This window comes from Camelus bactrianus, chromosome 9, assembly GCF_048773025.1.
Source record: "Camelus bactrianus isolate YW-2024 breed Bactrian camel chromosome 9, ASM4877302v1, whole genome shotgun sequence".
In the NCBI taxonomy this organism is placed as follows: Eukaryota; Metazoa; Chordata; class Mammalia; order Artiodactyla; family Camelidae; genus Camelus; species Camelus bactrianus.
Window position 1 is genome coordinate 62686199 of NC_133547.1, and position 25226 is coordinate 62711424.

Sequence of the window (25226 nt, forward strand, 5' to 3'; positions counted from 1 at the left end):
GATAGCGAGAAAGCACTGGGTTCTTGGTCAGGTTTCTTAACATTTCTAAGCTTCAGGTTCCTCACCTGTAAAATAGATAATGTGTGACATCAGTGTGTGATATCAATGAGATAATGCATGATTCTGGCTCACGGTAACCGCTCGATAAACGGCGCTATCGCGTATTAGTCTCATTCCAAAGCCTGAGCTTTTTGAGTCAGTCCATCCGGTGCCTCGACCCCCGACGGCGCAGTTGGAGGCACCTGCGGGAGGACCCGGAGCTGGGTGCCGCTGGGCCCCTCGGCCAGCAGAGGCCGCTAGAGCCCCCTTTGCCCGGGCGGCTCCCGCTCGCGCCGCCGCCTCCCTGAGCAGGGCTGCCCCGGCGGCCGCCTGATTGCCGCCCACCTCTTGCCACCGCGGTGGTCTCACGACCCTGCGGGAGCCCGCGAACATCGCAGGCCAGGCAGAGCGCGGCCGGTGGCGCAGACCCGGCGGGCAGGTGGCGCGAGGCGTGGCAGGCGCGGGCGGCTCTGCCGGGGTCCTCGCGGGTCCTCGGGGGGCCCGGGGGAGGGCCCTCTTTGTGGCTGCAGTTGGCAAGATGGCGCCGGTGGGGGTGGAGAAGAAGCTGCTGCTGGGCCCCAACGGGCCCGCGGTGGCGGCCGCCGGCGACCTGGCCAGCGAGGAGGAGGAGGGCCAGAGCCTATGGTGAGACCTCGAGGCGGCCGGGCCGGGCCTGCGGGGCCGGGGAGGGCGCGGCCGGGCTGGGCCGGACCATCGTACCGACTGACGGGCCGTCGCGGACCGGTCAGGCTCAGGCTGGCTCCGGGCCAACCAATTTGCCGTTGTCCCCACAGGTCCTCGATCCTGAGCGAGGTGTCCACGCGCGCCAGGTCCAAGCTGCCGTCCGGCAAGAACATCCTGGTCTTCGGTGAGTGCCGGCTGCGGGGCGTTGCCCCGGGAGCTGGGGTGGGCGAGGCGGGCGCCCCTCTCTCTGGTCCCAGCCTTCCTCTCCCCTGCCGCCTGCTCGCAGCCCGCCGCGCCCAGAAGGGCCTGGAGACCCTGGCTGGACAGCCAGAGAGTGGCCAAGTCCACTGCGCCCGAGGTTGGGACGTTCCCCCTTTTGGAGAGCCTAGGGATGCTGGCATGGGGTTGTCGTCACGTTTCTTAGTCGTTTGGCCGCAGCATCAGCTTTGCTTTAAATGTCCCTGACTTCCTGCGCTCATAGCCTCGAAGTTCACCACATTGTGGGCGTAGAGAGGAGAATGAGTAGATGAGAAGGGTGGGGAAGAAGGTGACTGGGGGTCGGGCTGTGGGGAGATGCCACAGGAGCCGTGTTTCTGGATCTTGATGAGAAGTACACAAAGGGAGGGACTCTGCAAAGGACAGCAGGCGTTGGCATCCTCACAAGGGACTTTTCCCGCATTATTTCAGTCTTCACTGCTGAGTTACCTGGGTTGGGGCCCTAAACGTCTCTGGTCTCGTTTCCATTTACAAGTGAGGTAATTTGGCTGGGCTCATTCATACAGCAAACCCATTTGTTGAGTGGGACCTGTAGGTTGGGCACTGGGATAGCACAGACATCCCTTGGACACTATGCAAGAATCTCAGTCTAGTGAGACAGAGGTAGACGTGTTGGTGATTGCAATACCCCGTGCTGGGCATGGGCAGGTGATTCTGGGAGCATAATGCTACTTGGTGCTGTTTTGAAAGAGGGTACTTTGGGGGTCAGGTGCTTTGAAGGATAAGTGTCAACATGCAGGGCACAGAGGGTTAGGGTCTGCAGGAACACAGAAGTGACAAGAGAGTGTGTGGGCTTGGAATGTACCACAGGCTTCTTGTGGAAGGTGATTCTGATGAGGTAAGTTGGAGCAGATTGTGGAAGGCTGAAGAGTTGATGCTTTTCCCTAAAGACCCCTGCTTCTCAAGGGCTTTTTATTTCAACTCCATTTCCTAATTCTCATGGGGATCACTGTGAGGGTGGTTTTTCCCACTGTTTTTGAGGGGAGTGTATGGTTGGTTTTAGTTGGTGACTATCGCAGAAGACCCTTAGAGATCTTCAAGAATTGGAGGATCAAGGACACCAGATCTGTGTTTTAGAAAGGATTCTGGCAGCCAAGTGTCAGGAGGATCAAAATGATGAGGTACTGAAGTCAGGCTAAGTGCTCATCATGTCCAGGTGGTATGTGGAGGGCCTGAATGAGGTAGTGGCATTGAGGATGGAGAGGAGGACTTTGATCTCTGGAATGTTTTTCAGTCCTCAAGTTCTGTAATTCCATATTATTAAATCCCGGGGGTGCCTAGCAGCATTTCTTGGTGGTGGTTCTTCCTGGTGTTTAAAGTTTCATATGTGTGTTTGAGGGTGTGGGGTGCAGATAGGTGGAGGGGAATGAGGAGGTGCTTAACAATTACTGAGATTGTGCTTAAGAGTTTTGCTTAGGTCTGTAATTATTTTTATCAGTTTCCTAGCCTTCAGATGTTTATGAAAGAAATGTACTAAAATCAAAAGTGAGTAACAGCTTACATTCGATTATGAGGCAGGATCAGACTTTTTAAGTTCAGAGTTCCTGGGATTTAAGGTTGAAGATTTCTTGCTTTCTTGTGGTAAAAGTTTATTTTGTGAGAAACTAGCCCCACCTTTTACTTTCACTTCTCCAGACGCATGTCTTGTAAATTGTAGGTCGGGTGTGTGGGGACCTGCCTTACTCCTTTCCTTGTGAGGTAAAGATGACTGCAGTAGATTGTCGTTTTAGATCTTGGAATTTGCCACCTTTATCACCTCTCCCCATTCCAACCACTCTTACAGCAGATCCTGCTTTGTTTATGAATTTAGATGAGACCTCAACAGCAGGCTCTGCATGAAGGTCTTAGTTGTTTCTTGTGTGAACATCCAGACTCCCCATCCTTGCCTAGAATAAATGGTACTGTTTGTCTTCTTACATGCATCACTTATAGGTGAAGATGGTTCTGGTAAAACAACTCTCATGACTAAACTTCAAGGAGCTGAGCATGGCAAAAAAGGAAGAGGCCTAGAGTACCTCTACCTCAGCGTGCACGATGAGGACCGAGATGGTGAGTGAAGCATTGATCCATGCAGGTCTCTGACACTGTCTGGGGCTCGTGCAACATGGCCAGGCATTCTCAGTTTTCTTCTTAGTTCTAAGAGAATTAGTCCCAGGGGAATAGATGAAGTGTATGTCTTTGTAGGACTTTACCTACTTTCCTTTATAGAATATGTTAGCAAAAATGGGGAATGGGCCTGTTAGGTGCTGCTCTGGGTAACCCCTACTTAAAAGGAGATACTGAAGGTAAAGTTTCAGATGCACATGAAAGTAGTAAGAAAGATATTTTTAAGGTCTTTGGACTTTTCTATGAGAGATACACTTGCAGACTGATCTGGGCACCATTGTTATTCTGCCTGGTTATAGTGGAGAATCTGAACTTGGTATGGTTCAGAATATAATAGGTTAACAGATATTCACAAGAGTTTTCTGAGTCTCTTTGTGACAGTGCAGAAATGCTAATTTCCTGTGTCTCCTCCCCCCCACCCAGTAGAGGGGAAGAAGCTCAGAGGTAATAATGTTCTGTTTTAATTCTCACCTCTAGAATGTGGATGGTTTTCTAAATACCAAGTAGTTGGGATGATTAAAAGTACATGGTAAACACTTTTTTAAGGATTAGATAATATTAAATTTTTTTTCTTATAAGTATGATTACGAGTTGGAATGGAATAATGGTTTTTGATTACCACTAGTTGGTAATGCTGCCTTTATAAACTTTTAAGCTTTATATTAGACCTTGAGTAGCTCTAAAATAAATAACTGTTAGTGCCTAGGTCTTTTCATTTTTAGGAAAGTTATCTGTGTAGCCTAAGGATAAAATAACTTCATTGAATTACTTTCTTTGTAATTGCCTTTACCCATTTAAATTAAAGATCATGATGTAAGGGTGTTTATATAAGGGGGCAAATCCCACCACCTCTGGTCCCCCATTTCCTTATTGCTAAAATGAAGAAGCTGAACCCAGGTCCTTTCTTGCACCGTAATTCTTCTAGCTCCAAGATTCATTTACTAGAGGGCACAGGTAAAGCTTGTTAAAGCTTGGAGACCTGCATTGTATTCATCTTAACTTAGTGATCATCTTAGAAACTCAAGGACTTTATTCTTGCTCCTCCTTCCCTGGCTTCCTTTACCATGCTGAATGTTCCCTGAAGGATGCAAAAGAAAGGTAGGAGGTAGATGTGGTGCTGAGGGTTCATCTAGTATAAGGTGGGCAGAGGCTTTCGGGTGCCCATCTAGACCCACTGAAGTTTGTATAGGTAGGGCTAGGACTCAGGGACCACTGAGGTGGGCCTAGGTGGCCTCATACGTCTGAGTCTTTTGCTTCCTGGCTTTAATGGTTATTGTGGAAAGAACTTGGTCTTCGGAGCTAAAAAGAACTGGTTCAGAATCCCACTCCTAAAAAGAACTGGTTCAGAATCCCACTCCTGTGGTCATTAGTTCTTCAGAGTATAACAGCTTCGCAGATATTTACAAGAGTGTTCTGAGTCTATGTGACAGTGTAGAAATGCTTATTTCTAACTTAACTGACTTAACCAGTCAGAGGAAACTGACTTAACCAGTCAGCCTATGCCTCAGTTTCCTCATTTGTACAATTAGCTAATGGTACCAATTTGTAGGTTGACAGAGTGAGAGGTGGCCCAGTGTTTGGGACACGGTGTAGCTCTAGTACTCAAAGATGGTGTAGATGCTCTGTAAATCTCTATAGCCGCTTGTTTCAAAATGGCATGAACATATTTCATGCCAGCCATCATAGTGACCAGATTCATTTGCCTTTGAGTTAAAGTGCATGTTAACTATTGTTTCAGATTCCCTAAGGTTGCCTTAAAACTTCTTGGTCTCTGCATTCATGGAATTTGTTTTAGGCTGCCTACTTGCAAGTTGCTCTTTGAGGAAAGAATTGCCCTCACCTGTGGTTAATTATACACCTTTCAGCCCCAGTTTTTTTTTTATTGTGTGGTGTGACTGGGTTATAAATATGCATTTTGCAGGTAATCACCCAGGTAGAGAAAATAGTCTCTGGCTTGTCCTTGGTTTGTGGTAAGACATGAGCTGTCAAAGGACCTCTGCCTTCCGGGTTCGGGGCATCCGTTCAATGCCACATATGAATTATATGTAGTGGGCATTGGGAAGAAAGGCTAAAAAAGGAACCATGTCTGGTGAGTGGCAGGCATTAAAATCTGTAGGCCTCAGGTACAGTGCCATATTTTTGAAGGCATTTATAGAATCCAAATTAAAACTGCTATCTAAATGTATTACAGTTTTGAAAGAATAGCTCAATGTAGACACCTTATTGCACTGTTGAAATAAAGTCATGAATATAACATTTTTATAGCATGTTAATGAATGTATTACACAAAAAAGATAGCTGACAGACAGGTTTTTAAAGTGTAGGTTGGAATTTATTGGGGAAGGAGTTAAAGAAGTGATTTTTTTATAGTAGGATTTCTCTCTTAAAGTATTGTAAAAAAAATTCTCAAAAAAGATGTCTAAAATTAAAAATATATATATTATTATTTTGGAGAATTACCTTCTGCAGTTTGGTCATCCAGGTATAATTGTAGAACCACATGCTTCATTAAATGTCAGCACTTGTACCTTTGTGTGTATATGTTTTTAACTTTACTATGGAAGACCAAAATACATGAAACATAGGCTAGTTTGATGAACCCCAAGGTATCGCTTGCCTTCAGGTTACCAGTTCTTGGTCAATTTTATTTCAGCTGTACTCTCACCCTTTTCTCCTTTCATTCCACATTGGATTATTTTGAAGCAAATTTCAGACATTACATCATTCCATCTCTGAATATTTCCATATGTATATCTAAAAGATGAGTACTTTTAAAAACATTATCATACCAAAAATAAGTATAATTCCTTAATAGTATCAGGCATCCAGTAATTCATATCTCAGTTTATTTAAGTAATGAGTTTATCTTGTCATTTAAATACAAAGGTTCTGTCTCTTTGGCACCCTCAGTGGTATGTGAACACACTGTTTAGTGTGACTGACACAAGAAGAGCTTGTTTAACCACAAGCTCTTTGACACAGCTTGCTGCCTCGCAGAGTGCTGGTATCTTAGGAGAATGGATTATTTAAACTATGGCACAGTTGAGCATTGGTAGCTTTTATTAGTATCTTATGATTCTTATTGAAAGCTTAAATGTCCTTCACTCTTTTCTTCTCAGTCATTGCTGGAATCTTTTTAGATGTGGACATGACATATTGTAGTTAATTTTATGGTTTAGACGGTTCACCAGGCACCTTGACAAAGGGTTGCCGTCCACTGAGCACTTGGGCCCTTTTCGGGTTAGGATTTCTGTTTGTGTTCTGTGTGGAATTCTTTGGCTGTCACCTCAAGTTCTTCCTGCTGTGGCTTTTCTGTTAGGCTGTGCTGACGGTCATTGTCAGGTTGTAACTTGCTTTCTTTTCTTAGATCACACGCGCTGCAATGTGTGGATTCTGGATGGAGACCTGTACCACAAAGGCCTGCTGAAGTTTGCAGTTTCTGCTGAATCCTTGCCGGAGACCCTGGTCATTTTTGTTGCAGACATGTCTAGGCCTTGGACTGTGATGGAGTCTCTACAGAAATGGGCTAGTGTTTTACGTGAACACATTGATAAAATGAAAATTCCGCCAGAAGAAATGAGGGAGCTGGAACGGAAGTGTAAGTAAAATATGATTTTCTCAATTGGAAAATTCACTAGTCTCTTTTGATGGTTCCAGACACTTTCCTTTTCACAATGTCAAGAGGCTGCGAATCTTCCCTTACAGACTGTATTTTGTTTGCACCATTTATTTCAGAGTTGCTTTTGTAAATTTAGTGATCAAAAAGTTATCAAAGTAGTCTTTATCTCAGCTATCACAGTTGGAGAAAATAAACGAATCAATATTCCTTTTTATCTTCATTCCCTTTTAAAGTAAGGGTTCTTCCCTCACTCCTTAAAATGTAATCAGTTCTGTGAGTCTTTTTGCTTTTCTGTTAACTCTTTGCCTGCTGAGTTAGCATCATTGGGTGTGGAGACTCAGTGTGATCTCTGCAACTTAAGTCCATTGCCCTGGGATTCCATTGAGGTCCTGTGGACTCTTGTTGGCAGATTTAAAGGAAGCCCCACACAAGAGAAATCTATCAGCTCCTACCTTAGTTCATTTTGGGACCTAGCAACTATGATTTTAGTTAGAAATAGGAAGTTCTCTTTTTGTCATTAAAATGAAAGTCCATTTTAAGACTAAGGCCTTTTGAGAACAAAGAACTTTCAAATTAAAGGAAGTTTGGTTTTTTTCTTTTTTCCTTAATGTGGTTCAGAAGCTTGTTTTTCTTTTCCCTTGCTTCTGTGCAGTTACATCAGCTTCTGTCCACTTGCCAGGGAAATGGGAGGGGCAAGGGGTGGAGCGGTGGCAGCAGCAGCAGCGGCAGTCTCGGCCAGGGCAGTCTTGGCTCAGCCTGGCTTATTTCCACAGGATGACATCATTCCCTCTGGGGAATTAATGAGGGCTTCTGGCACGTGGATGTTCACACTTATTGGCAGAAGGGTTCTGAAATTTTGATTAGCTTTTCAAATCAGATTTCTTGCTGTGTGTTTTCCTGTCATAACTTCACCTTGTTCCTGTCCCACACTAGCTAAAACAGGGAGTTTAACATGTAATTCTTTAGTTTGCTGCGTGCTTGTATGTTTCCTAGGACACCTGCATGTGTGCTGCAGTGATTGTTATGCAGCTCAGTGCCTCTGTCTTCAAACACCGACCTTTCTAGATAAAGCCTCTTTTTCCTTTGAAATAGAGACCCTGAAGACAACTTCTCAGAATAGTTCCAAGGCTGAAGAACTGCTTTCCTTTCACTGCACGTTTAGCATCGTACCCAGATTAGTAGGTTAATGCACTGGAGATTTCAGTTTCTGAACCTGTTTTCTTAGAGTGATAACCTTGTAAATATTTGTTAAAACAGAAAAAAAGAGATTGAGCCAAGGATATTTTTCTTTCTCAGAGAAAGTGTCTGCCTGGTGCCAGGTCTGTTCTAGGCATTGGGGATACATACAGCAGATTACAGGGCGCCTGCTCCTAGGAGCTTGTGTTCCCATGACACACTGAATTTATTTTGTGGTCTTAGTCATTGGTGTCTGTGCCACTTAGAGTTAGATTGAGCTGCATGTGACACAAAACCCAAAATAACAGTGGCCTAAACAAGACTGGATTTTGTTTCTCTCTCCTATAAATGAAATCCAGAGATAGGCAATTCAGGCATGGAAAGCAGCTCTGGGAAGACAGGTCAAGGACCCTGGTTCCTTTCTGCTTACTGCGTTGTCATCTCTAGGGTGTGGTTCTCTTCCTCTTGGTAACTAGAGCTCTAGCCTTCACACCCGTGTTCCAGGCAGCAGGATGGAGGAAGAGCAAAAGAGGGCTGAAGGGTGCGTCCTGCTATTTTCCTAAGGAGGCATTTCCTAAGGAAATGTAGTCTGGCCATGTGTTCTAAGTGTCAGGGTTCCTTTTGGTTTTAAGGAGGAAGAGGAGAGAGGACACTGGAGGGCAGCTAGCGATAGCTGGAATCGCATCTATGCCTCATGACCGAGTAACCTTCTGAGGGCCTCTCTTGTTTTCACCGCCCTCCTCTGAGATGTTTGGAATGGTAGTCAAGCCTTTTACACTTTGAAGGAGTGCCTTTGTTAGTGCTGGGTTTATGTTACATTTTAATAAAGCAGTTAGCTGTCCTCTGGCTCAGAGGACTCCCACTTTCTAGATTAATTGGACTCTAGGTATTGTATCAAATGAGCAAAGGGCTGTACCCATCCTGCTTTCTGATCCAGCACCAGTTTCCAGTCTGCTGAGTTTGGAAAGCTGCTCCGTGGCCAGCCGCTCTCTTTCAGGATTAGGTTCCCCAGTGGTCCTGAATCTGTGGCAGCTGTTTGGCTGCTGGATTTGTCCAGTGAGGGGGAGGGCAGAGCAACCCCTAGAGCTGCCAGAAGGTGGTGCTTGTGTCTAGGTTAGTCTTTCCTGCTTGATGTCTGAGGCTTCCCTTGCTTATCATGTAGAGGAGAAAGATAAGGTGCTGTCTGTGGAGCTCTTCTTAGAACTGTAGGACCAGTGGGTAATCAGTGAAGTAGGAGGGAGAAGAGAAAGAGGCGGTGGCAGTTAGGGCAGAGCACTCTGTAATCTCCTCCCAGCCCACTCCCATATGACACTAAAGGGGAGCCCCAGGTGGGCTGCTGGCCCCTTCTATGAGATACTGGTCATCCCACTAGCTAGAGAGAAGTTGTTATTAATGTGGTATTGTGTACCCTAAGGGACATGCACATGTTACTGTCCGAATTACACAGTCTTCACTATGTTTCTATCATTCCTTTTCACCACTTCTGTTATGAATATTTGCTCTACCTTCCAACTTATCTAAAATGCTACGTTATTAAAAACACACGTGCATTTCCTACTGTTGTTGGACAAGTCATTCCTTCAAAGAGTGAGTAGTCTAACCCAGGGTTTCCCAACCATTTTATATCATGGTATGTGTAGAATACAGCAGAGTTTATACAACACACTGGGTGATGGAGGCTTGGTGGAGCAGACTGCCGGAGCTACCCCAGCCTGCCTTACTTCCCACAGTCGCTTAGCTTACCTGTATCCTTTTCCAGGCTTTGCCATGCTCATTGTCCTGGAAGCCCTGGTTGAGTGCCTCACATGACCTTGGGCAGTTAGGCATGTTACCCAGACAGTTAAGCCATTGTATTTTTCATTGATTTGAAGATTTGTTAAAATGTTTTAAAAGAGAAAATGTGGGAATCTTTGATCCCTTGAACAACCATCTTAAATTAATTTAAAAAATCCTCTGTTTTTGTCCAAAATTCAATGCAGTAAAGATCTCTTAAGTAGATTGTTTATATCGACAATGAAATTATACGAATGAGCTTAATTAAAGAGAAGTTGTAGAGATGAAATGTTATCATATCTGCACTTTACGGATTAGTCAGTGGTTTTCAATTTCCCAGTATTAAATGAAAGACATTGTGCTCCCAGATAATTCCAGAAGCTAATATAGTGATAACCTGAAGCCTTTGTAGATTAGAACTCATTGTTTTAAAATATTTGAAACCTGTTCTGTGGGTGAAGAAAAGTATATGCACCTTTCTCTAGGTTTTCTTTAGTTAATTGTACTTTCCCAATGAGCATGTTGTGGCTGAGAGTAAAAGGCCTTCTGTTCCTTTAGTCTTGTTGTGCATAGAAGAATGGAGTTGCCTGTTTGCTCCTATGACTCAAAATAGCTTTGATCGTCATGTTCTTGTTCTCTGGCCTAACCTATGAGCCTTGAAGCACCTACGAAAGTGTGCGGGTCTGTGAGCTCTGTGTTCAGTTTCCTTAACTGAGGCCATGGACCACTCTCAGCTTGAAGGCCCTCCTGTGAGGTTGCAACCTTGGCCAAAGTAGTGACCAGATGTGCCAAGAAGTGGATTTTGTCCCACTGACCCCTCCTTGTGTTAAGCAGGAGCAGGTCTCTGACCACTGCCCATGTGACACAGGATCTCCTAAAGATGAAACCAAGTCCACAAGAGTGACAACAATGCGGAGATCAGATGGTGCTGGGCAAGTCCAGCCTTGCTTTTCAGTTTGGACATAGCTCAGCTGTATGGAAGCAGCGTGTTCTTGTGGATTTCATGTGGTTTTACTATTTCTAATGAGGACTCTGAGGAGTTTTATAAGCTATTTGTAGCGGTCACCTCTGTTGAAGTAACACAGTTTAACTATCCTAATATTTTGAAAATGTAAGATAGACAAGAAAAGTGTAGTTTTTTTCATAATAGGAAATACTGAAGCATTAGGAGTTTTTTTTAAAAACCTGTTTTAACTGTTAAGACTTGGATATAAAGATGTCCAGGACAATGTCTTTGCTGCCCTGAATTTATAATGCTTATTCTGAATGTATCAGAATTTGAATTTTGCATCACCATCTCTAAATCCCTAATATTGTAGGATGCAATTAGGAAGTTTGTAAACTCTTTGTGTTTTGTGCTTATTACTACCTTTCTCAGTTTTCTAAAGCTGGCATATGCATTTTTATTTGTGTGTGTATAATTTTCTTTTCCTTTTCACCTGTAGTTGTGAAAGATTTTCAAGACTATATCGAGCCTGAGGAAGGTTGTCAAGGTTCCCCACAGAGAAGAGGGCCTCTGACCTCAGGTCCTGATGAAGAAAATGTTGCCCTGCCTCTCGGTGACAACGTACTGACTCATAACCTGGGGATCCCAGTGTTGGTAGTGTGCACAAAGGTGTGTGCCAGGGAATTGTAAGCTTGGCTGTGTTTGGCCAGTGAACAGTTACTATCTGAAAGAAACTTTGAGAAGCTTTAACTAGGTGTCTTCCCAAGGGAATGTTGGGCTAATTTGGGATTCATTAAAGTGCACTGAATATGTCAAGATAGAAAATAATTGTCATTTAACATTGCTGCTGGAAACATGACCTTTGCTTACAACCTGGGTTAACTTCTTCATGAGGTACTATCAACTTTACTGAGTGATTCAAACTCAGAACTAAAAATGATTTTCTTAAAGCTGTGTAAACCAGTTCATTCAGCTCAAACTGATGATGGAAAAGTAATATAGAAAAGCAAAAGTGATATAGAAGAGCCCAACTTTTGGGCTTTGGTCTCTAAGGTCTATTGGACTTGAGGTGATTTTCAGGAAGGAACATCATAACCCTAGAAAAAGAAGGAAGGGGACTCAAGGCTTGTAAAACAATGAGGTGGGAATAGGAATTAAGGGTAGTCATAGAGAAATAAAGTTGTGTCTCTTACAGAAGAAAAATAACTTTTAAAACATTTTGGGTTTCAAAAGTTCTTTAATCCTAGTCATAGACCCTACGTGGGCTATGTGGTTGTCCAACTACAGCACATGCCATTCACATCATATTCTGTGGAAATGGAGCCCTGTGGAGTGTGCAGTGCACAGCATGTCCAGTGGGCCTGTTTCCTGATGTGACCTTGTTTGAGTCTTAGAACAACTGTGAGGTGATCAGGGCTATTATATCCACACTTTACAGATTTGGAAACCGAGGCCCGGGATGAAAGAAACATCACCAGTTGCTTTTCACTCTTGTCTGTGTAATTAATGCTTGGATTTTTGGCTATGGCTCTTTTCTTTGGAGCTATGATACTTTATTTCTGAAGAAATGTTCCCATCCTTAGCAGGCAGAAAGGCAAAAAGATGACTCCTTTCTCTTTCTATCGTCCCTGCAGTGTGATGCGGTGAGTGTCCTGGAGAAGGAGCATGATTACAGGGATGAGCACTTTGACTTCATCCAGTCACACCTACGGAGATTCTGCCTCCAGTGTATCCTTGGGGCTCTGTCAGGGCCCAGGAGCACAGGCTTCCCTCTGTGTGTGCTAATCCAGGCTTCCTTTCGAATGGGGCATCTTCAAAGAGATAAAGTACTGAATCCAGAATAGACTTCTGCCAGGGAGAAATTGTATATGTCTTTTTACTAGTTTTGTATTTGTATTTTACTGCTTTGAAATTTGAGACAATAATTTGTGCCTATTTTGATTACTTTTTGTTTTTAATGCTGTACATTTGATAGGCTTTCATATTAAGAAGAAAGCTGATATGTGATAATTTCATTACCAGATTACTTTTATCATATCTTGAAAATGTTTTTAAACTTTGATTTTTTGTAGAAAAGGTTAATTACACAACAGTACTGTTTTAGATGCTACAGGATTTCCCATATGTTTATGTTTTGTGCTGTCAGCAGTCTTTTAAATCTTATTTCTGTGAAAATCTAATAGCAGTTGGTGCCATAGTTCCACACCCTGGGCGGGGGGAGGGTCAGGGTGGGTTCCACTACTTCCTTTGGGCCATTTATTTTATCCAGCGTAGTGGAGGGTGCCGATACATGTGGGTACCCATCTCTTATAAAAGATACGCTTAATGACAAACCTGATCACCTGTGAGCATCTGTCTGGGAAAGAATCTGTGTACCTTGGACATGCTGAGGGTGTTTTCCCGGACTAGCCTCTGAACCATTAACTTGACTGCTTGGGAAGCAACCTGATGGGTCAGAAGACAACAGTTTACATGTTAAAAAATGAACTACATGGCCTGCTGGCATTAACATGCGTTATGCTTTTGACCTGGTTCATCTGTTACCTTTTCGTTGTAACACTTTGTATTTATCACGTATTAATCAAAAACTGAGTAACTGTGACTAGTACTTTGAGGATTGTGCTTGTAGGTGTTTGCTTTTATCTTCTTCTGCCTTGAATTGGTTTTCCTTAAGCAGATTGATTAGATGGAGCAGCCTTGATTTACACATCAGTGAAGGAAGAGAAAAACCTCGATTTGTTGTATAAGTACATCGTTCATAAAACATACGGTTTCCACTTTACCACGCCTGCCTTAGTTGTGGAAAAGGAAGCAGTTTTTATGTGAGTTCTTTATAAGTGACGCTTTCAGACACTTTTCTTTATGGTATATTTGCTCTTTACATTTTATTCTTCCGAGTAAGGTACTTCTGTCTCTGCTTCTACAGCCAGCTTTCTGCTGCTTTGGGGCAGAGTGCTTAGGCTGGACCTCCTGTGGGGTAGATACACCCAGCTTTCCCTCTCTGCTCCTTTCCGGATTACTTGCATTCTGCCTCCAGTCTGAGGGGAGTGGGTGGAGTGAGGTCAGAGGTGCTGCCTTTCTTTATTGAGAGTAAGTGCCAAAACTTCAGCCAACCATTTTTGCCACTTATTGTCAACTCTGCTAAAATACTGGCTGGGGGAGGGAGTTAAAATTGAGGGAGTTGGTGCCCTGGGGATCCCGAATGTTGTTTTTGTTGAAGCATCTGGTTTATCTGCCCGTTGGCAGGAATGACTGCGAGCACCCTGTCTGGCACCCCTGTTAGCACATACCAGCTTTGGCCGTCTGTACTCAATGCTTACTGTGTTTCTGGCATATCACATTTGGGGAGCCACTGGGGCTGATTGTCCTGGACAGAGGCTTGAATACCTGTTTGCCTGAATTTGTGTCATTCTCACTGGAAAACAATGAGTGTTGTGGATGCATAAATAAACGTTGAAGCTGTGGTCTCTGAGAGGACCTGTGCTGGCAGATCAGTGTTTTTAGGCTTAGATATATTCCTGACTTAAAAAGGAACTGCAGTCACTCAACAAATACCGAGCACCTCCTAAGTGACCAGGTTCTATGCTGAGAACACAGAAATGAATGCAGTGTGCTCCCTGCACGTGGCACTGTAAGGGACACACGCAGAGCTGAGGAGGGTAGGACAGTAGCTGGGTAGTGGAGGCAGTGTGGCAGGGAAAGCAGGGGTGATGCTGAGGGTGAGTGGTGTGAGCCAGCCAGGCCATACCAGTGGAAGGGCCAGTGGGACGGTCTGTGAGGAGACTGAAGGTGTGGAAGCCAGGGACTCTCAAGGGACTGAATAGGTTCCTCAGCATTTAGGAAGAGCCTCTCTTGGGCTGCTCCCAGACAGCAAACTTAGAGGCTTAGACTGATTTTAGAGAATTGTTGTCCAGAGTAGTCAGGCTGACACTGAGGACATAAGCTCAGTGAGTAGCATGCTTTTGGAGCCACTCTGTGCCCAAGTCACAGGTTATCCTGAGGAGGAGGAGGAGCAGGGAGGCTGGTTGGGTTTGGGGCTGGTCTGGAGTCGAGAATCTCACAGCTTCTGGAAGCGACATGGGTCATGGCAGCGTCTTAATCATACTCTGTCCCTTTGAACCGTTGGTCCTGTTGGTAGTTGCCCATTTGGGAGCTGGTGGAGTCAGCACAGCCATTTGAATGGAGTGCCCTGGTTAAGCACCTTGGTTATAAGGCTATGGAGCTGGACTTGGATGGAGAATGAAAGGCCTGTGAGAACAATCATTTGCCGTCTTCTAGAGCTCCTAGGGTTCAAAAGTATGTCAGTAGGGCATTTTACAATTGCTCCTTACTGTAGGCTGTGGCTTAACTTAATGGAATCTGGGTGTCATCCTGCTGTGTGCTGTCAAGCTGGGCAGCACCCACGTAGGAGCCTCAAGGACTCCTTATGTCCCTCTGGTTTGGGGCCCAGGATAGTATGGGCCTTGATGCCCTCCTTGGCTCCAGGGTACATATTCCCACATCACTAAAATTAAACAGTCAATAAGAAAACTGTTGTCAGGAGTTCCCAGAGAAACAGCTCTCAGTGGGGTGCCTCCATGCCAAAGCCCAACAGAAACAGTCCCATCCTGAGCTCTGTCCTCTCTGCTGCTGTCTATTCTCCACTCTGGCAGAACAGGGGCCCATTGTGTCCTTGTCCTTTTGGGTGGAGTTGTGGGAAAGCTCGGAACACTTCCTGTGGATCAGCATGTATAGTCAATAAGATCCCATTTTGGCTCCTTAGGCCTTGGGCCCCATGAGCTCAGTAGGGAACAGGACCTCTGAGGTTGAGCTGATGGACTGTACCTGTAGTAAATTTTGGCTTGTCTGCCAAAAGACATGAGCCAGCCTCAGCAACTACCGACCAGATCTTGTGGGAAAGGATCTCAGCTAAGAGTCCTCTCTAACCCAGAATGTGCTGAGTATTCTGTGAGGCAGTCCCAGGAAAAGCAAGTCAGTCCCTGTCTCTCTGCTTTTAGACCTGCAGGCTGGGACAATGAGAAGAAAATAGCTATTTTACATGAAAATTTCACAACTGTGAAGCCAGAAGATGCATATGAAGATTTTATTGTGAAACCTCCTGTGAGAAAGGTACCCACATCAATCATTTTAAGAGTTGTAGGTGTGTTTTGTTGGGAAAAGAAACCTTTAAAGTAACAAGTCTTACACATTGAACCATTTGGGGGAAAAAATAATCCTAGGGCCTTTAAAAAAAAAAGGTTTTCAAGTGAAGTCTGTTGTTATGTAAGTGGCTCTGAGTGGTGGGGCATGAGTGATGGAGTGCCACCACTGCCTCTGGATTACTATTAGTGGATCTCCCTCCTCCTGTGATCTCCAGACCCTGTGGGAGGTGTTGTTTAGAACCTGCCAGACTTAAAAATGTCAGTTGGCCACATGCCAAGGCTGGTCTTAGAACAGGATCTTTGCCAGGGTAGGAAAACTCAAACCTGCAGTCTCTGCAGGGACTCCCTAAACTCACGTTGATACATGAGCCCAAGATTCTCCTTTCATTGTGAATTTTGATGAGTAGTTGGGGTGTTCTTGGCCTGTGACCACAAACAAGTGTGTCTCTTCACTTCACAGCTGGTCCATGACAAAGAGTTGGCAGCAGAGGATGAGCAGGTGTTCCTGATGAAACAACAGGTGAGATGACCAGTGAGGCCGGAGCAGGGGCCTTGTTGAGAATGAAACGCCAGTTCCCTAGGAGTGGGGTTATCACAGAGTTTGGGGCAAAGAAGGGGTTGTTACCAGATCTCCTTGTTCCTCCCACTTCTAGAATGGGTACAGAGTAGGGGTTAGACCCCCTGCCTCAGCGATCCCCTGCTTGCCTTGCAGATTCTCCTCAGTGATAGGCTTAGTATCTTGTTAAGTACCCGTTCTCTGGAAATGTAGGTTTTCTGGCATATTAGTTCCTGTGTTGACCATTTACCAAATGCCCTGACCTCACTTCCATTATTTCACATCACTTCATGCAGCCCTAGCGTAAAGGCAGGTGAACTGATATACACGTTTTATAGGTGAGGAGAGTAACTTCCCCAGGCTGACAGTTTAGAACGCAGACCCAGTCCCACCTCTCTGTTTCACTGAGACTATTGTTAGACACATCATGGGTCTGCCTGATGGTGCATCCAGGTCAGCAGGGGGTGTCGATGGTTCTTTTGCCAACTGTTCCTCCTTTCTGTCCTTTCCTTTTTTTTTTAGCTTCAAAACTTTTTTTTTCCCTCACCATATACCAAACTGCTCAATTTAAATTTTCTGCATTTATAGTGTAAAACCTATGACTTGGTTGTTGTTAATGGTGCCCTCTAGTGGAATACTTGGAAGTAAGTGTTTCTCCAGACCTTCAGTGCACTCTGCAGGCCTTGGTTAATGGCCAGTGTGTCCCTCTCTTTGCAGTCACTCCTTGCCAAGCAGCCAGCCACGCCCACGAGAGCTTCTGTGAGTACCTTAAACTAAACAGAGGGTCAAGGCCCGATGTTGTGATTGTCTTCGAACTTTATACAATTATTTTTGAGAGCTTATGTTTGTGTGGGCTTTTGTATTTTCAGAGGGAATTTGGTCCCCCTAAAAGCCCAGGGCCAGAAATGCAGTAGCAACTCAGAAGATGTCTGATGAAGGAATACAGTTCTGGGAATTAGAGTGTACAGGTTTTGCTATCTTGATATCTCTTCTCTCAGGAGAAACTGGGATCTTAAAAGGGACTGAGCTAGGAGCAAACTCCCATTCTTGCCACCCTGCTCCCTAGACTATGAAAAATAACCTGCAGAAGCATATCTTCACTTTCGGAATATGTGTTTCCTATTACTTTTATGCGTGTGTGTGACTTGGGCTGGTTTTGGACTTAGGAATCCCCTGCAAGAGGACCCTCTGGCTCTCCAAGAACCCAGGGCCGGGGAGGGCCAGCCAGTGTGCCTAGCGCCTCCCCAGGCACGTCAGTCAAGAAGCCGGACCCAAACATCAAAAGTATGTATCCTGTCTCTTTAGGGAGTGGGTTAATCCTAGGCCACAGCCCTTTAGGGGCTGCATGACTGGGTTTGGAAGGTGGAGACTCATGGCAGCTGAGCTGTTTTCTTTCTCAAGAAGAAGCTTTTCAATTCCTTTCTCTCAGAGAGAGAGGGAGCTCTTAGTTGGCAGAGACCAAGGCCAGTTCCTTTGTTGTAATTGGTGGCCCTTGCACCTGGCTTTGTATAAGGCCTTGGTTAGGCCCCTCTGTCTTCAGTGAGGAATGCAGCATAAGAAGTCACTTCTAAAGTGTGTATTTTGAGTCTTTGGTTTTGCTTCTCATTGGGTTTATATTACTACCATTTATGAATTGTGGGGTTCCCCACCACACACACGCACACACTCTCTCTCTCTCTTTCTCTCTCTCGTCAAGCTCAGTTACTCACTAGTTTAAGTAGCCCTTATCCCAGTGACTTAAAGAACCCAAAAATGTTGGCTACAGTAAAACTCTAAAAACAAAATCTAATTTCTTTTTTTTTACATTTTTGATTGATTTATAATCATTTTACAATGTTGTGTCAAATTCCAGTGTAGAGCACAATTTTTCAATCATTCATGAACATATATATATTCATTGTCACATTCCTTTCTCTGTGAGCTACCATAAGATCTTGTATATATTTCCCTGTTAATTCTTGCATGTTCTGTGACTTCTATTCTGAATAAAAACAGCAGCTTTGGAATGTTATGGTCTTGTGAAACTTTGAAAAATGCTGCCTCGTGGATAGTGAGATGATGGGGAACACAGGTTATCCTGCCTCTGAACAGGTTTCCACTTGCTAATCGTGCTAACACAGAGTTAACGTCAGCGATGGCAATGTGTAAGGCATCGTAGTGAGTGAATGTGCGCAGTGTCCTAGGGAGCACATAGCCACAAATGGGTAATTCCAAGCTGAAAAACAGTTCGTTGTTGTTTCATTGAGTCATCCAGTTTGTGTGATGCTTTTTTTTTTCCCCTTAATGTTTCCTTAGATAATGCAGCAAGTGAAGGAGTATTGGCCAGCTTCTTCAACAGTTTGTTGAGTAAAAAAACAGGCTCTCCTGGAAGTCCTGGTGCTGGTGGAGTGCAGAGCACAGCCAAGAAGTCAGGTATTGAAGGGCCCCTGGAGACTTACAGGGTTTGAGGGGTGCTGGAAGGTGAGGCTGCAGTCAGGAGAGTGCTTTCACCTGAGATGCAGACCCTCAATGTTCTGAACAGGCTTCCGCTTTATACTGAGCAGTATACTTTACAGTAGGATTACCTTATTACCATGCAGGTTTCCTGGATGTATTTAAGGTGGGATTCATATACATTTAGGTTCTCAGGACCTGACTGTTTTGTGAGTTGAGGTAGATCCTCAACTATACACATGTCCCTGGTGTAGAAGCTCTATCCATTGGAAGTCATGGTCTACAGTATACCATTGACATTTTATTTATTCTTTTTCATTTTCTGTGATGCCTTACAAGGAATTTGTTCACTCTGCTGCCCTTAGTTCTGCCATGAGCTGCCTGTGAACCCCACTGTCTCACTGTAGGGTTGTCATGTCCTCCTCTATGAAGCTCCCCCTACCCCCATCACACATACACCTCTCTGTGGCCACCTGCCCATCTGTCTTTCTGTGTGGGCAGGTAGGGCAGGTCTGTGTCTTGGAGGTCTCTGAAACAAAAGGACCAAATTTCCTTGGGAATTATACATTTTCCTAGGAAGCTTGAGGTGACTTCAAAAGGGTTTTAATTTCCCTTTGGCTGTAAGGAATGTTAATACAATGTTTTCCCTATATTGGTGTTTTCTGATCAAAGGAGGCCCTCAGGAAATCGCTCCATCCTGAGGTCAGCCTGGACCTTTAGGGACTCTTGAGTTCTTGGAGACTCAGAGTCTGGCCTAGTCTGGTGGCCTAGGCTGTGAGCTAGTATTCCCTGGCAGGAATTAGGGGTCATTTCTAGGCCCCAGTCAGTGTTTGACAACAAAAAAAATACATGCACCAGCTTTGTGTGGGATGGAAGTAGTTGGCCTTAGTATTATATTCTTATTGAAATGGTGTTTCTGGGATAGCAGTATGAGTTGATTGTAATTAGAAACAAAACACAAACACTTATTCTGTCTGAGGCACAGAAAGGAGTTTGCTGCCTGCCAGAAACTGATATACCACTTCTAGGAAGATAGTGATGAGAGTGCATAGGGGTTGGGGTTGAGTGGTGAGAGGGTTTTCAGAAAGGCCTTTGTGTTTGGCACAAAGGCATCCCCAGGCAGGGGGTAGTAATGTAGGCGGGGAGCACAGACCTGTGGCATTTGGAATTAAGAAGGGCTGAATTAAGAGTCTGTCTCCTTATAATCATTGCAATGAAAAAAGGCTTTCCTCATTGTTACTGAGATTATCACCACCACAAATGATTCTGGAGGTCTGTATAATTTTAAATGTACCTTTTTAAAAATTCTTTTCTGAGCTCTCATCACTGCTGCTTTTTTTTTCTTTTTTCTTTTTTAAAAAAGGACAAAAGACTGTGTTGACAAATGTTCAGGAAGAACTGGATAGAATGACTCGAAAACCAGACTCCATGGTAGCAAACTCTTCAACAGAAAATGAAGCCTGATCCTCCTTAAAAAGTGCATACGTAAAATGACCAAATAACTATGTATATTGATCTGCTCTAAGACCAGGATTTTTCTGATATGGCACATGCTATCAGTTTTTGGGGGCAGGGGAGATGAACTTAAAAAAAAAAAAACTTCATTGGCTTGTCCGAGTGTGAAATGCACATTTAGGAAGGTTATGTGTCAGACCCCTTTGTGAAGGATAACCCTTGGACTCTCAGGCATGTGGCTCTCTGGTGGGAAGTGCGCAGCTGGGCTTCTTGTGGAGGGGAAGGTAGAGGGAGAGAAAAAGGGCCCACTTTCTTTCAGGGTGGAGCAAACGAGACCAGGAAGTTGCTGATCAGATGGTGGCTAGTCTGCATGTTCCCTGCGCAGACCAGCTGCATGTTAACAGATTCACTTGTTCTTGGGAAGCAGATTAAGTAGTGGAAAGTCCAAGAAAGAGAAAGACTGAAAGGAGGAATGAGAGGAGTGTTGGTAGGGAAGCTGAATGTTGAAGGAGGTGGAGGAAGAGGAGATGAGCAGTGTGAGGAGGTACTGTGTGTTCAGTAGAAGTCGAATAATCATTTTTAAGACTTAAAATTAGAAGCATTTCCAAACTAAACACTAAGCAAAATGGGAATTGGACTTGTCCTGAATCGCCTTTAACTTATGAAAGATGTAAGTTGGGGGTGGTGCCTGAGTTGAGTGGAGCTGGTAGGGGGGTGAGGAAGATGGCAGCTGCCCAGGGCTCATGTGCTTGGCCCAGCCACGTCCTTCGGGGAGGTATTGGGCTCCACGCATGTGCGTTGTGGGGCAGTCACTGTGGGGTGTGTTTAAAGTCAGCAGTTACAAAGTTAGTTTACTTTGAATTGTGTTTTCTAAATAGCTCCTGTTTTGTTTTTTAATTTTTTTTTTTAACTACCACAGGCTGGCCTACTAGTAGAGAGTGGGTGACCACCCTCTCATTTTACCATAATGCAGTGTGCTACAGAAAGTTTGAGGGAGGTTTTTAATGTAATTGCACTCTGATTAATTGGCTTACACCAGTCCCTGCCTTACGGTTGGTGGAAGCCTTCATGGAGTTCCACTGATGCAAAAGGGTCTTGTCCTAGCTCCCTGGTCTGATCTGTGCTATCAGATGGACAAATAAGTGTGAATGTTTTATATTGAAAATGAAAATGAAAATGATACATTTCTCTTGTTTTGTGTTTTTCATAAAATGTAGCATTTTTTTTCTTATTGAAATAAGAGTTTCAGGTATCTCCATTTAGGGCAAATTCATGCACATTGTCATGTCACACCACCATCCTGGAAATGACTTCTGTGGATTTGAAGTGGCACTTTTAATTTTATACATGACACGGAACATTGTAATGCAAACACTACCATTAATTTAATGTATAAAACATTTGTTGTCAAACCAAGGGAAAAACCACAGTTCACTTACGTGGAGTTTACTTTTTTTATATGAATGTTTGTTGTACTGTGTCTGAGCATAACTTCCCTAATGTCATTACTTTTACATACCAGATTTGACTGACCACTAACAGTACTGGGCGTAACTTAATATCCTGTGTTACATAGCAAGACTCTAAGACTGTCTTGAATTGCTTTTTTGTAAAGGTCTGAACACTGTTAAGGAGAAGGCTGAGTATTTACTTGCCTTTCTGACAAACATAAAAATGTGTTTCTTATGCCAGTTTTACTGTTGAAAATAGACTTTTTCCCCCCTTTTTAAATTCAGGTTTTTTTTTTTTTTTTATTGTGTTGTGGCTTCCAGTTACCAGATTGTCCAGGTAATGCCAGTAAACTGACTTGGAATGATAGTTGTGGTGTAATGACCAATAGATGCCAAACAGCTTGTGGCCACACTAATGATGGTCACTTAATCCCTCTGTAGCATCTGGCAGGGGCAGGGGGCACAAAGTGAGTGACCTCAGAAATAAGAATTTTTGCAAAGGCCCATGCCTAAGAGGGATACAGTGTGATTTTAAATTTTAATGCAGAACTTTACTTTTTGTTTATTTTTTATCATTTAAACTGATAAGCACTTTTTGTGTCAATATAAAATGTACTAAAACCAGAGAAATGCTAAGACACCTGTCTTATGAAGGGAAGTTTCTTGGAGATTACTTTTAGTTTCTCATGACAAGTGAATACTCCTAGTATCAGAAGAAACTGATGCATAGTGTCATGTGCTCAGTGGTTGCCAAAGTCTACCAACTTTGGGGCGCTGCAGGGTTCTTTATAGGGGGGTGGGAGAAGGGGACATAACTTTTGTTATTTTGGAGTTTTCAAGCATTGGAACCAAAGGCCAAACATTAAACAGCCTTTACTTTTTAAAGTAAAATTCATTTCATTTGCAGAATACACTTGTATGGTAGACTGTTAAAAGATAACTTTGTGACTATTTATATACATTATAGTGGTTACACCTGCTGTTTGTCTATAAAATGGAAAAATCAAAGAAATAAGCCCAACTTTGAAGATGTGGCCATGATAAAGGCCACAGATTGGTCTTTCCTAAAAATGCAACGGGTATGCTGCTAGAATTATTTAATTTTGTTTGCACTTTTTTTTTTTTGATTGGCATTTTTAAACCAGTATTTAAACTGAAGATGTCATGTTTTATTAGTTTAACAAAGTTGAAAGTGACTGCTCTGTACATCATGACCTTAATAATGTTGATGCTGTAAGTGAAAGTTCACTGTTGTCTCTATACTAAGTTTATTGATGTTTTTAACTTAAAATTAGGACTGCAGATTACTCCCCCACCAGCCTTAGTCCAGGGGTGTGGCTCTATCCGGGTGCAGTATGCAGTCATGTGGAACCTTGCTTTCTAGTGCTGGAAAAGATGTCTCTAATTACTGGCTTCAATAAACACGAATCCAGACTGCTTACAATTTTGGGTGACTTTCTTTATGATAAATCATCCCACTGGAGATACATTGAATTGTCTGCTAATCATGTAGGGTTATCTACCATATAGCTAAAAAATGTCTATCTCTGTCACTTGAAATTATCAGAAATTCTGTTAAAGAAAAAAACATTTTGAAGTCATATTTTGAGGTATGTGGCGTTCCAGACTGTAGGTAAAGTGTAAGGGGTTGTAAGTTGTCCAACATATTTTCTTGCCTCTTGGCTAAATTTTCGATTGTCTGAATTAGGCTAAGAAATTTTCACTTTCTAATTTAGAAGCCTTAAGGATACATAGAAGAATTTCAGAGCAACTGTACCATAATGCTTCTTACCTACTGAAATGCGCAACAGTAAAATATGTTTAAGAAAACTGAATACTTCATAGTAGAGATGAATTGTGTCTGACTGTTACACTTTAAGCATGTTGAATTTTCTGTTCTTTAAAGCTGATTTACCATACAAATTCCTTTTTATGGTTGAATAATGTTCCATTACATGGAAACCATATTTCGTTTACCCACTCATCAGTTGATGCACACATTTGGGTTATTTCCCATTGTTCTTTATTATAAATAAGACTGCTATGAACACTCATATATAAGTTTTTGTGTAAACATACGTTCTTTTGGGCAGATACCTAGAAGAAGAAGTGCTAGGTCATACGGTAATTCTATTTTAGCCAGAGAATCACTGAACTTCCTTCAGCCACTGAACCGCAGTCCCACTAGCTATATATAATGTTCTTCCTCCATATCTTGGCCAGTGCTTGTTTTCTGGGAGTTTTTTGTTTGCTGTAACTGTAGCTGTCCTAGTAAGTCTGAAATGGTATCTCAAGGACTAATCTTTTTATGTGCTTATTGGCCATTTGCATATCTTAGGAGAGATGTCTATTCAGATCCTTTGCCCACTGTAAAATTGTTTTATCACTGAGTTGTTAGAGTTCTTTAATATATTCTGGATATTAGACTCTTACCAGATACAGTTATGTTCTTTTGACTTGCTCCCATAGTTCTTTGAGCATTTCCCTACTTTCTGGCACAAAAAGATGTTCTTTGTATTTCCCATCTCTGACCTGGAATCAGCCATTTTCCCAAGGAGTCCTGGTTCCTTTTAGTGGGGATTGGTACTTAGAAACCAAGATCTGGACTGTGGGCATGTTTAATGTTTCTTGGTGCTGTTGCCTTTAGGTCCTTTCAGTGGATAGACAATATGTACTTTTTCACTTAATATTGCCTAAAAGTTGTTTTATATCAGTTTAGTCTTTATTCTTGTTTATGGCTTCATAGTACTTGGTTATGTGGATATGCCATAGTTTATTCATCCAGCCTCCTATAGATACACATTTAGGACATTTCCAGTCCTTTGTTTTTACATAATGCTGCAGTGAATAACCTTGTGCATGTGTTGCTTTTACTTGTGGAAATGCATCTTTAGCGTAAAATACTAGCAGTGGGTCTATCTAGTCAAAAGGTAAATGTACATCTGTAGTTTTTGTTAAATATTGTCAAAATCCCTTCCATAAAGGTCACATCATTCTGTACATCTATCAGCAGTTGTAGAAATTGTTAACTCATCATATTTTGCCTAAAAATTGAGTTTAGGAAGTTTGGTGAATAATACTTTGGGGCTTATTTTATTTGATGATACTAGCAATAACATTGTAATGGTAAGTATTTACGTTAGAGATTGCTAAATACCAATGACTCTTTTAGATGTGTATAAATGGATTTAATCTTCACAACGACTCTAAGGCAGGTATTGCCATCACCTCCATTTTAGTCTCCAGATGAGGAAGCTAAGGATGGGTAGACTAAGAAGCTACTAGGATCAGAGCCAGAACTTGAACCCAAGCAGTATAGCTTCTGAGTTCGGGCTAATTGTGGTGCTGTGCTGGTATTCATTGTATCATTTTTTGAACAAATGGGGAAAGTGAAAACAATTGAAAGTATTCTCATCCGTTGTCCTAGGCACATGTGATTCTCCTGTTCAACCTTTTCCCCACTCTGTCATGGATGGAGGAGTCATCCTTGTTAGGTGGGGACAAAGTGGCAGAGAATGTACCCAACGAGAAAGTGTACAATATATCTGTGCAAAGGGGGAATGTCTGGACT

General features: G+C 43.2%; 1 protein-coding gene across 1 annotated transcript; it reads left to right on the plus strand.

Moving 5' to 3' along the window:
* The first annotated feature begins 525 nt into the window (after nucleotides 1-525).
* Nucleotides 526-23099, plus strand: DYNC1LI2 (dynein cytoplasmic 1 light intermediate chain 2). The gene is made up of 13 exons (XM_074370628.1): nucleotides 526-684; nucleotides 834-907; nucleotides 2932-3048; nucleotides 6473-6703; nucleotides 11119-11288; nucleotides 12254-12347; nucleotides 13306-13441; nucleotides 15617-15728; nucleotides 16221-16280; nucleotides 17034-17075; nucleotides 17483-17600; nucleotides 18612-18728; nucleotides 20113-23099. The coding sequence occupies exons 1-13, from the start codon at nucleotides 578-580 to the stop codon at nucleotides 20211-20213; spliced, it is 1479 nt and encodes a 492-aa protein (XP_074226729.1). The 5' UTR covers nucleotides 526-577; the 3' UTR covers nucleotides 20214-23099.
* Nucleotides 23100-25226: the final 2127 nt, after the last annotated feature.

Coding starts and splice junctions, on each gene's coding strand:
- DYNC1LI2 (XM_074370628.1), top strand. CDS start 578: ATGGCGCCGGTGGGGGTGGAGAAGAAGCTGCTGCTGGGCCCCAACGGG. Junction 11,289..12,253: donor TGTTGGTAGTGTGCACAAAG/GTGTGTGCCAGG, acceptor TCGTCCCTGCAG/TGTGATGCGGTGAGTGTCCT. Junction 13,442..15,616: donor GAAAAGGAAGCAGTTTTTAT/GTGAGTTCTTTA, acceptor CTCTGCTTTTAG/ACCTGCAGGCTGGGACAATG.